We start from the raw sequence: 12,630 nt of genomic DNA, 5'->3' as shown, positions 1-12,630 counted from the left end.
CATGATTCTTAATGTAACGAATATAAGCATGGCTCTTATTATAGTAAGGATTTACACTATCTTGAGTCACTCAAATTCATTGAGAAAAGAAACTTGGCCAATTTCAGCTGCGTTACCTGCCACTGTTTATAAGGTGTTTGTATGATCATTGCAATGCCGGGCATTCAACCAGTAATCTACTATATATACCGGTATATACATATAATTTAATGGTGATTCTGCCTTTAAAACATTTGTTTTTGACATGATTAATTGCTGTTTCCATATGGTTAACCCGATAAAACTTCGCTCTATTTATGCAATTCTTTTACAATTTCTTCTAATAATACATTGTTTATTAATTTGCCTAGTACACTGGCAACGATTATGTAATCATATATATGCCTAGTACACTAGCAGGGATTACACAATCTTATATATGCCTAGTACACTGGCAGTGATTACACAATCATAAATATGCCTAGTACACTGGCAGTGATTACGTAATCATATATATGCCTAGTACACTGGCAGCGATTACATAATCATATATATGCCTAGTACACTGGCAGCGATTACATAATCATAAATATGCCTAGTACACTAGCAGTGATTACACAATCATATACATGCCTAGTACACTGGCAGGGATTACATAATCATATATATGCCTAGTACACTGGCAGTGATTACACAATCATAAATATGCCTAGTACACTGGCAGCGATTTCATAATCATATATATGCCTAGTACACTGGCAGGGGTTACACAATCATATATATGGCTGCAATGATTCCACCTTCAAAAACCAATCCAATTGAGTAGGATCAAAGCTGAAATTGTTCCCCATGAGGCTCCAGAATAAATGGATTCGTGCCGCTAAAAATTCTGTGTGGCATGAAATATTGATGAGAAGAGCTTGGTGACTCGGCGGTTTGAGAAGAATGAAAGCGGAACTGTTCTGTTTATGAAAATATAAATCCACAAATAACAGGTAATAATGTGCAACTCATTTGCCTAAATATTTATTGAAGACAAATGAGATGTGCAGCTTAGATTTTATGTTTTTATGAGTATACAACATGAACTCGCTGCATTACATGATAATGATCAAACTTGCGTATGAAAATATAACTCCTAAATTAATGAAAAATGTACCATTGAATGTATCTAGAATTATCTCCCTTGACATTCATTATGCAATAAATACTAACAAATGTGTTCACACAATCCTTTTAGGCTCGTTTATTCAATTGCGCATCGCAGAGTTTTCGTTGCGCATTTAAAGAGCCTCGTCGTTGGAGTAAGCATTCAGCTCTGAACTTTGGAGAACCAATGGAGTCTTTATACACATAGAATGATCCTGCTCCTCGGGTTTACTAGAATTACCAGTACTGTTGAGTAGAGAAGCGCCGGAGTGAGCAGAGCAGGCTGTTAGCTCTATGGCGCTGCTAGCTCGTCTTGCCATATTTGGTACCAACACTAGTTTGCTCAAACCCATCGGACTTCTACAAGAGCAGTCATAGACAGACAGACAGACAGACACCAGGGACATGTTCGTTAAATTTAGTAACTATTCTAGCAAATAGAGCACAGTCTATTAGCAATGCAATTACTTTCAATTAGCAATAATTAGCAATTTTCTTTATTAAAGAGTGGCTTTTAGTTCAGACTTTCATTAATTACGCCATATTAAAGGTCCTTGATCAAACGGAGTGTCAAAACCACCCAACATAATTACACGTATAAGTTTGTTTATATTCATACATATCATATATGGTTACATACATAAAAGTGTAGAAATACATTATCAAATTTATCATGACATATTTAAGACAATTATAACTTTTTAAATACAGAGAGTACACACAATGAAAAGACAACTCCAGACATGGCAATCCTCAATTTGCTTAAAGGTTGACATGCAACAAAATTCACATTACAGTTATTTGGTATCAAAAGATTCACCATGTCTTACTCTGTTGTGTTGTAGGTGCCAAATGTGTGGAAAAGTTCAAAAATGAAAAGCCGCCGTAGATTGGAATCTATTTATTTTTCTGATGTAGCCATGATAGTTTGGTTATTGTCTTGTCACGTGATGTTCTCATGTGAATTGAAAGGCCAATAATAAGCTCAATATAAACTTATCGTAGCACTAGTTTATGACAAACACTTCGGGTTTTACCGAAGACCCCGTATCAAATATAGATGCTCGCTACTTTACAGTTTTGTTTCAGCCTGGTCTAATCGGCAAATTGTAATCTGATCATGTGACCCAATACTTCGCAAATAATTTTTGCAGTACTTTTTCGATTATCACAGGTGACCAACAGGCTTGTCATGATTATCAGACAATGATATGTACTCCTTCGAGCTAAGGTTAAAAAATTAAACGAATTTTTACGGTAAGTTATAAGATATCAGTGCTAAAAGTGACAGCATTACAGAAGGTCCCCTACTTACGAACATTCGAGTTACGAACAACGGTACATACGAACAGGTTCGCGCGTATGTCTGCCGGTAATATCGACGCTATTAGCTATGGTATTACCGACGTATTAGCGGCAGAAAGAAGAACTACTCGGAAGCACCACCCAGCATCCACCTTCCTCTGCCCAGTTCGTTGCAGTGCATAAGTGCGTGAACGTATCTCCAGTGCGCAAAAAACTATTTTTACTGTACATATTGTAAAGGAATTGTACGAATTTGCCAGCCTTTACTTGGCACGATCTAGACTATTAAATAAAGAGAAGAGAGTGCGTGTAGTTTCATTCAGCTTTTTATTAGCGAAGGAAATTTCACTAGCCTAGGAGCGTACGGCTATCTCCTCTGCTCAACTAAGTGAGCGCGCTCCTTTATATACAATAATATTAACCATTCTGGCTAACGGCAACCGGTAAGAACACTGGCTAACAAGGTGAATAAATAGGATCGCTAGTGCGTTGGTATGACAGCAATATAAGTGACGATAAGTGATAGCAGAACGAGTGAAACAATGATATAATAAACGGACAACACATACAATAAAATAAGACAACAACGATAAGTGATAGCATAACGGAGTAAAACAACAATATAATAAAAAGGACAACACATACAATAAATAAGAAATGCAACGTCATGGCCCAGCGTCTACCACAGTATTCTATCAATTTTATTAAATTTTATTTTTCAGTACAAACCAATAGGCTACAGGTTACTTATACAAGCCTTAAACATACTTATATAAACCTTCAATATACTTATATAGACCTTAAACATAAATTATAATACAAAATATAGCACTGAAGAACGAACTTACGAACGAATTCACCTTACGAACGATCGTTCGGAACGTAACTCGTTCGTAAGTTGAGGAGCGTCTGTACAATGACGATAAAATAGACACGTAAGAACAATAGACATGGTTTTATTGAATGGGTGAAGTACATTTCTAAAAAATTTCGACAAATGAGGTTGCACAAAAGTGTTAACAGAAACCATCTTGTAACAACTACGTCTCATTTGAGCCGTTTTGGAAAGAGAATCCAAACTACGGCGGTCTCGTGTGGCTGTTCGTTTTTGAGCTTTTAAGCTCAAAGCTTAAAAGCTTGAAAGCTTCAAAGCTTGTAATCACATCCCACATATTTTGCACTTACAACACAACTGAGTAAGACATGGTGAATCTTTTGATACCAAATAACTGTAATGTGATAATTGTTGCAAGTCAACCTTTAATTTTTGAAAACCGATCTCCATACGATCACGGTCAACGGTCATGAATGAACATTATAAAGATAAACACAGTATATCTAAATACGAGGCAAGGTGCTGTGCCAAAACAAAAACACCAACAAAAATCTTCCCAATTGTAAACATGCTTTCTATTAATGAAAAGTTTAAATCTGAAAAAGCTAAATGTGAAACTACACAAAATAAAACGCAAAATATGATTTGAAATTGCCTGCTCTCTTCAGTAAATTATTAATGTCGTTTTAAACAGAGATCTTTATTGTAACTTACATAAAATATCTCTAGTAGCAATTTTTAAGTTCCTGGCACTTGAAATAATTTTTGGAATGGAATTAAAATATACAACACACATATTGACAGCGGAAGCATGTATCCAGCATGCATTTTCACTGTATAAAGTAAGGATGTAACATTTACATACATATACTTTGATAATGGCTTCATAGCAGATAAACTTGTGCTAATTCACTTCTCCATTGGGAAATACTTGGTGATAACAAACATCAATTTTATACAAATATAACGATTACAGTAAACACTTCAATAACATATACCTCACCTCCTATAATGTAAAATCCAGATAACATAAAAATTTATAGTTTTTGCTTCTTACTATGTAAAAAATTTCATACACCGTAAAGTGTCAATTGTAAACATGTTTTTATTAATGAAAAATTTAAATCTGAAAAAACTAAACGTGAAACTACACAAAATCGGACGCAAAATATGATTGGAAATTGTCTACTCTTTTCAGCAAATTTTTAATAACGCTTTTAATGTGCAACTTGTCAAATTTGATTTGAATGATAATATATCTCGCTGCAATTTTGAGAAAAAATAGATACGTATAGCGTTATATCTATTATATATACAACTTCCATGACAGTTTAGTTCGTTGTGATAAATCGTCAGATGTGTCGATAAAACAGAGAAAAGAAAGCTGTGCAACTGTTAATAAATACTTAAAGACGATTGATTTGTGCATGTGTTACCGCGTTGATCTACCAATCTGAATGTCACGAGTTAGGAGCATCACTGAAAGTTATCTTTTATCCTAACCTTGACCCCTGGATACAGATAGACGGTAAACAGGTAAACACTGCTCTTTTTGTAGTAAAAATACGTTTTTGTTTTGCTTTATTGTAGGCGTATAAAATATTTGTTATTAGTCTTACTTTTCAGAATAGACCTTGCTGTCTAGAAAAAATTAATAAATCGTTGTAAAAGGATATCGAATACGTGTAAAAGGACATCGAATGCGTGTAAAAGGACATCGAATGCGTGTAAAAGGACATCGAATGCGTGTAAAAGGACATCGAATGCGTGTAAAAGGACATCGAATGCGTGTGTTCCCCATCAATCAGAGTCTATAAAACCAGTAAAATTAATCAGAAAAAGAGACAAGTTGTCGATGCTAACTAATAATATTACAGTAACGGTAAAGCCGACAAATTAAAAAATTAAGTCTAGTTTTTGTCTTTGCGAAAGGGGTGAGTTTGGAAAGATGTCGATACGGATTAGGCAATTTACATGTATTTTACTATTCGTATAATGTGAAATTGCTACAATGTTAAACACTCCCGGAACAGACTAACATTGTAGGACCGTTTGAAGTATTTCAATTTTTATAGTTTATGTGACAAAAATCCTACATGTATAGAAGAAAAAGCATATATAAAAAGAATATCATGTCAAGACAGTGATATAGAGATATTCAAACAGACAAAGTTATACAGCACTGAGCTGGCCGAGAATCATGAAAAGCGAATGCTTTAATGAGACCTTTTGCGCCTCATTTGGACAAATTACGCTCGTGTGATAGGAAACGCAGGTAAAAGTTAGGTTAAAGCGTACCAGTGCAACTGTCGCTACAAAATATTGCATATTTTATATAAACCTTTAATGTATTAGAGTATGGCACACACTCCAGAGTAACGACACTATATACTTCATACACTATACACTTCATACACTATACACTTCATAAACTATACACTTCATAAACTATACACTTCATAAACTATACACTTCATAAACTATACACTTCATAAACTATACACTTCATACACTATACACTTCATACACTATACACTTCATACACTATAAATTTCATACACTATACACTTCACACACTATACACTTCATACACTATACACTTCATACACTATACACTATACACTTCATACACTATACACTTCATACACTATACATTTCATACACTATACATTTCATACACTATACACTTCATACACTATACACTTCATACACTATACACTTCATACACTATACACTTCATACACTATACACTTCATAAACTGCTATATTATGAAGTCTAGTTAAATGTGGTCATCCTTGTTCACCGATCAACTGAGATCGTTTTAGCACCGAATGTTGAAAACACTAATGAAATGTGTGTTTTCAACCTTATCACTCTTTTTATAGTTAAAACAAGAATAAATAAAAATTTTTTACAAATCTGATGGAAATGTATTAGACACAAAATATGATTATTGTAGCAATGTAAGTATTTTAGATTGTGGAGGCAACTCATTACCGTCAGGTTGATGATAGCTAGTTAGCAGACAAGCAAGCAGTTCTCCCTATATAATACTTATACTTATGTTAGCAGACAAGCAAGCAGTTCTCCCTATATAATACTTATACTTATGTTAGCAGACAAGCAAGCAGTTCTCCCTATATAATACTTATACTTATGTTAGCAGACAAGCAAGCAGTTCTCCCTATATAATACTTATACTTATGTTAGCAGACAAGCAAGCAGTTCTCCCTATATAATACTTATACTTATGTTAGCAGACAAGCAAGCAGTTCTCCCTATATAATACTTATACTTATGTTAGCAGACAAGCAAGCAGTTCTCCCTATATAATACTTATACTTATGTTAGCAGACAAGCAAGCAGTTCTCCCTATATAATACTTATACTTATGTTAGCAGACAAGCAAGCAGTTCTCCCTATATAATACTTATACTTATGTTAGCAGACAAGCAAGCAGTTCTCCCTATATAATACTTATACTTATGTTTGCCGGCAAGCAAAGATCTTAATCTTTTTACACCTCTTGCATTTACGGAATGCAAGAGGTGTAAAAGGATAATATTTCACCCTCGAAATGGTAATCCACCACATTTTTATTCAACTTTAGAAAAGTTTGCAATGTAGCAATCAAATGCAATATTTATAGAAAACAGGCATCAGTGATAGTAGCAATGATGATATAAGGCACTGATACGGACTGCTCTCACTCACCCGTTACAGGATTCATCCTTAGAGAGCTTGCTAGAGGAAAGGCACCGGCTATTTGCTCTTGACCTCTCGACCTCTCGTGAGAAGCCTTCTGAGTCAGATGTGAAGAAGCTCTTAAATACGGTTAAAAACTGTTTTTCTTCAGGTGGACTGAGGTCAAGGTCAACCTCTTCTTCATCCGATGGTTTTTTTTCAGCGTTGGCCTATATTCAAAGTGTTAATCATTAGTCAAAAAGAGAGCATCTACTATTCTTAGCCAACCAGCGACACGTTCAAAATGGTAGCATCTACTTTTTTAAACAGCCTACTATTTGTTCAAAATAGTAGCATCTCTGGTTCTTATGAAACTGGCTCAATGCTATGACCGCCTGTCACGTCACAATCGTTACTATAATAAGAACTGTGTCTCTCCGTCCATCCATCAGTCTGTTCAAACAAAGCCAAAACGGGAAGTTTAGAAAAATGATTGCATCTTATGGGTTTGATCTCATGACATTCAGTTTGTCTGCCCGGATGCTTACCATCTGCATCCATCATTCCCTTTCAGAGCTTTAGAATTATCAACACACTCGACGATCTCTTGAAACTACTCGTGTACTATTATGATTAATATATTAATGAAATTTTTTATCACACATTTTCACGAAACAGCGATAGAGGAGCTGTGTTAAACACAAGTTGAGTCTTCGATGTTACTGCTAGACCGAGCAAGTGAATTCCATTATTTTTCATTTATTATCGTCAAGATGACCATCTCCAGCATTCAGGCTTTCAAAAAAACTCTGAAATCGAGGTTTAGGTTTCTTCTCAAAGAGGAGAACCTTAGTTGCACGATGAGCCTTTGATAACTTCTGATGTAGTATTTACTTTTATTTTCAAGTTGTAAGTTATTGCTATGATGTATTAAACTAACCAAAGATAACCCAAATACTGACATACAGTGGGTAACAATTTATGAATCTGTTCTGTAGACTGGTACCCTTATTTTATCCTTCTATCATCTTCTATCAATATTCTTTTGAAAACGAAGTCTCGTGATTTTAATGAGACAAGTATTTGCCTTACCCCCTAGCTGCTTTTACCTTTAGCCTGAGAACTGCAGCTATAAAGGAGGCTGATTCATTCATTAAACTCACTTGCATAATCTCATGAATGTCATCGACATCTTCTAAGAGACTCTCTCTAGATGAGACGATGGCGGGGTCTTTTCCAAGATTATGAACTCGTTTAGCTGCCACTGTTTCCATTGTCTTTCTCATTACTGGGTAGTTTTCGAGTATGATATCAAAATCCTCTTTGGACAAGGAAAACAGATTGCAATATGTCTCAGCTTGCACATCAGCCACACGTCTTTTTCCTGACAGCAATGCTACCTCTAAGGGAAACAAATATTACAAATATATATACTGACATATATTCCAATATAAATAATATGTGCATATATACTATATAATATTATATCAACATAATATGAGGAAATATACTATATAATATTATATCAATATAATATGTGCATGTATACTATATAATATTATATCAATATAATATGTGCATGTATACTAGATATATAACATATAGAAAATGAAAACTTCATTGCAACATCTAAATGTAGAGCACACAGGCCAGCAGGCAACATAGGGCAAAAGTGAACAAGAAAACATAACATATACCATATGTGGAAAATGTAAATGCCAAGTTCACTTAGAAATAGAAATAAAATGACTTAGACAACTGACCTCCAAAGTAAGAGCCATCAGAGAGACGGGTCACTACCTCCCCATCTTCAGATAACACCTTGACTACTCCTAAAACATTCAGCTTGTAGATGTTACCTCAGAAGAACTACCAGTCCTCTTAGAGGCTATTAATGGATATTCGGATTTGTCTTCCCTGTTAGATTACTTATTTATTATTTGCTACGATTCAACTGTACTGAACTGCGCAATGATTTTGCCTAAACATATTAGCTACATATATTTTGTTGTAGTGGATGTTTCGTAAAATGCCTTATATCTGTATGCTTTTATGCTACGTCGCACTTGGAATATCAATCATCACAACATAGATTTGAGGCTTGTGGGTATCGTGTTGAACACATACTATCCTGATATATACAGAATAATCATCAAAGCTCTGTATCTAAATTCACAATTGATAGAGCAGCCAGCATGTAAACAAATGTAAGCAAGAATGTTAACTAGTCAAGCCGGAGATGCTTGTGGCTTTTGCTCCAGATGTGCTATTGCTGGATGGCCTAGCCATGACTTCTGGTATTGATGTAACAAACATGGAGTAGATAGTACCTTATGGTTATCCACAAGTTGCGTGCTTACGACAAAAAAATCTCTGTAGAGACTTTTCTTTAAAATTCGGGGGGGGAGGGGGCGGGTAGGTAAGTCACAAAGAAGGGAATTACCTCACCAGCGCATAAACACTGCAGTATTAGTGAAAGCATAGGCTCACCGATGTGCAGGTTTGGTAGTGATAGAAACATGTGTAATTTAAGCAGTTAATTTCAGATGTATTTAGCTTACTTGTATATATATTTTATTCTTTTTTAACTTACCAGTTTTTTCCCACGCATAACTCTAAGGTTTTGACAAACTCTGGCTGTCATTCGTTGAAAATTAACTTGGATAGAAGTTCAAAGACTCACTGGAGATTTATATTGTGTGGGTAATTCTTATGCTAAGGCTGAGTCAGTTTGACCTCAATTTCATTTACCACAAAGAATGGCCACTGGTGGTGTCCACTGGTGGCGTCCACTGGTGGTGTCCACTGGTGGCGTCCACTGGTGGCGTCCATTGGTGGCGTCCACTGGTGGCGTCCACTGGTGTCTTCCACGCAAAATGTGCTTCACGATCCTTATTAGTAAACAGCCATTTTGCCAAGATTTCTTTTATAAAATCTAATTTTCAGCATAAATTTGTTTCTGATGTGAGCTCTAGCTAAAGAACATACTCAGGTTAGCGATGGACTTATACTCTAAAAGTTATTTGCAGACCAACATGATAATTTAAGAATGTCGGTTTCTTACCTTCCTGAATAAAATACATTTTATCGGCTCGAGTGTTGGCCTTGATTATGTCATCATTTGGCATAGCCATTTCAAAACTCAGTCTTGATAGGACATCGTCTACAAAGTTTCCTTCATCTTTACCTTTCTCGAAGAAAGGTACGGTGCTGATGAGTTGTTTACAGTTGTGTTTAATAATAACCTGAAACATAACTTTCACCGTCACATCCTGTTACACATACACCTACACCTATGACCAGGCAGTTGATATGTAATAAAAAGCATTTCATGTCTTACCTTTTTTTCTACCACCAAATACAAAGTAATAGCCATATTATATTAGTTGTTTCTATGAAAACATATAGGCCTAGAGAGATGCGACGGCCCGTAGTGAATGGGAACATAGACTATGGAAATCAGAGATTCAAGTGACAGACAACATGTAATACTGTTTTCTGCAGTCAGGCTGGCTAACTGTTTATAGACAACCAACGTTGTTACTTATGTGCTATCATTACACTAGTATAAGCGCTACAGAACTAAAGCCACTAAACCTAGCTGCTGTGCTGACCTTAATTACACCTACACTCACTACACACTACTACACTACTCATTACATGTGTTATCATAACTCAACACATGTTTTTGACAAACATTGTTTATTCCTTTCTTTTGATTAGATCCTGTTTGTTTTGTGAAAACTATATTAAAGCCATAGTTAGCTTATGATCCTAAAGCTATATAGTTATTCACTACATTGTCAGTTTACCTCTTGATCTCAGCTCCTGATTATCAGTGGAGTTACTAGTAACATGTTTCTTGACAAGACTATTGCTCCAAAGTACTAGCGTGTATTCTTAAAAAAGCGCATCCTTAAAACTATGAAACAAATCATTTAATACAATAAGCAAGGTGCTGCCTCTACGTATGGAAATAATTTGATTCCCAAAATGAAGAAAAAAGAGAGAAGAGAAAAAGGGAGAAACACAGAGAAAAGGGAAGAGAGAGAAGGGAAGAGAGAGAGAGAAGATGGAAGAGAAAGGACCGAGCACCATTTAAGGAAAATACGAGTAGTAACATCGATAACCAACCGAGCGTAAAGTGTGAGAAAGTTCAGCCAATATCGACGCTTCATCAAACATTTTTCCTCCAAACTTGTGGTCATAGTAGCTGGTCACTCTGCGCCTAAGATCCTTTGGCAGTTTCCGATAGCTCATGTATTCATTTACCTGCTGCATCTGAAACACGCACAGTACGTATATTCAGTATAGCAATTCCTTCACTTGTGATCTAATCAACCCTTTCTATCAAGCCTTTCTATCAACCCTTTCTATCAATCCTAATCAACCCGTTAGCTTTGATGTGGCACAACATCAATAGAACCATAATTAAAAAAAGAGCCAAATTTCTTTTACAGTGAATTACTTCAGAAAGAGGAGAGCAGGAAACAAATATCTGTAGGTTTTGTAGGTTTTGTTGATACCACAAGTTGCTCATAGAAGTATTCCATAGAAGTAATAGTTGCTCATAGAAGTATTCCATAGAAGTAATTCCATAGAAGTAATTACAAACAAATAAAAAGCTCCTTGCAGTTTCTTAGAAGACCCCTTTAAATAATCATTTGAGTAATGGTTATGCTTCATGACTTGTGTTATAGTAGCATTCATATTGGCCAAACAGTTTATGAAAACTACATAATCTTGAATGTGGTAAGTCACTGTAGAAGTTGCCTTCTCTTGTGTAGGAATTATATGATTTATGCCTCTTTTGTTTTCCAGCAATTTATGCTTACAGTATTTGCTATACGAATAACAGAAGCAGCAAATTTATTTCGAAAATACTTATAAATGAAACCAATTTCGGTGCAGAGACACAGATTTTGAGTTCGCCTGTGATTTTATTGCTGATGCCGGGTAAGGGAAAGATTTCTGACCAGGTCAATGTCAGCAATGGTGAATCGCAAGTAGAGTGAACTAACAAAGTAAAAATGCGACAAGCTTCTTGGCTCCTGAGCTGATAAGGCAACTATGACAAAGTTTATTCCCAAGTACGAACTTCTGTTACAGCGCTACTTTACATTAAAGGTTGACTTGCAACGAAATTCACATTACAGTTATTTGATATCAAACGATTCACCATGTCTTACTCTGTTGTGTTGTAGGTGCAAATATGTGGGAATGTGATTACAAGCTCTTAATAGCTCAAAAACGAACAGTTAATCGCAGCCACACGAGACGGCTGTAGTTTGGATTCTCTTTCCAAAACGGCTCAAATGTGACGTAGTTGTGGTAGATGGTTTCTGTTTACACTTTCATGCAACTTCATTCGTCGAAATATTTTCACAAATATACTTCACGCATTTGATAAAACCATGTCTATTGTTCTTACGCGTCTATTTTATCATCATTGTAATGCTGTCACTTTTAGCACTGATATCTTATAACTTACCGTAAAAATTCATTTAATTTTTTAACCTTACCTCGAAGGAGTACATATCATTGTCTGATAATCATGACAAGCCTGTTGGTCACCTGTGGTAATCGAAAAGTGCTGCAAAAATTATTTGCGAAATATTGGGTAACATGATCAAATTATGACTTGCCAATTAGATCAAGCCGAAACAAAACTGTAAAG

The 12,630-nt window shown here is 35.5% G+C and overlaps 1 protein-coding gene across 1 annotated transcript in view; it reads right to left on the bottom strand.

Annotated features, from left to right (window-relative positions):
- Positions 1 to 1,262: 1,262 nt before the first annotated feature.
- Positions 1,263 to 12,630, bottom strand: part of LOC137394181 (potassium/sodium hyperpolarization-activated cyclic nucleotide-gated channel 3-like) — a 44,849-nt gene continuing 33,481 nt past the window's right edge. Inside the window, exons 7-12 of the mRNA XM_068080901.1 lie at positions 11,088 to 11,234; positions 10,018 to 10,198; positions 8,717 to 8,785; positions 8,117 to 8,355; positions 6,984 to 7,183; positions 1,263 to 1,488 (exon numbers count right to left, since the gene is read on the bottom strand). Of these exons, the coding sequence (XP_067937002.1) occupies positions 1,263 to 1,488; positions 6,984 to 7,183; positions 8,117 to 8,355; positions 8,717 to 8,785; positions 10,018 to 10,198; positions 11,088 to 11,234 (1,062 nt within the window). The remainder of the gene's footprint in view (positions 1,489 to 6,983; positions 7,184 to 8,116; positions 8,356 to 8,716; positions 8,786 to 10,017; positions 10,199 to 11,087; positions 11,235 to 12,630) is intronic.

Source organism: Watersipora subatra, chromosome 4 (assembly GCF_963576615.1).
Source record: "Watersipora subatra chromosome 4, tzWatSuba1.1, whole genome shotgun sequence".
NCBI lineage: Eukaryota > Metazoa > Bryozoa > Gymnolaemata > Cheilostomatida > Watersiporidae > Watersipora > Watersipora subatra.
Note: the sequence above shows the minus strand (reverse complement) of the source record. Positions and strands in the feature narration are given on the sequence as shown.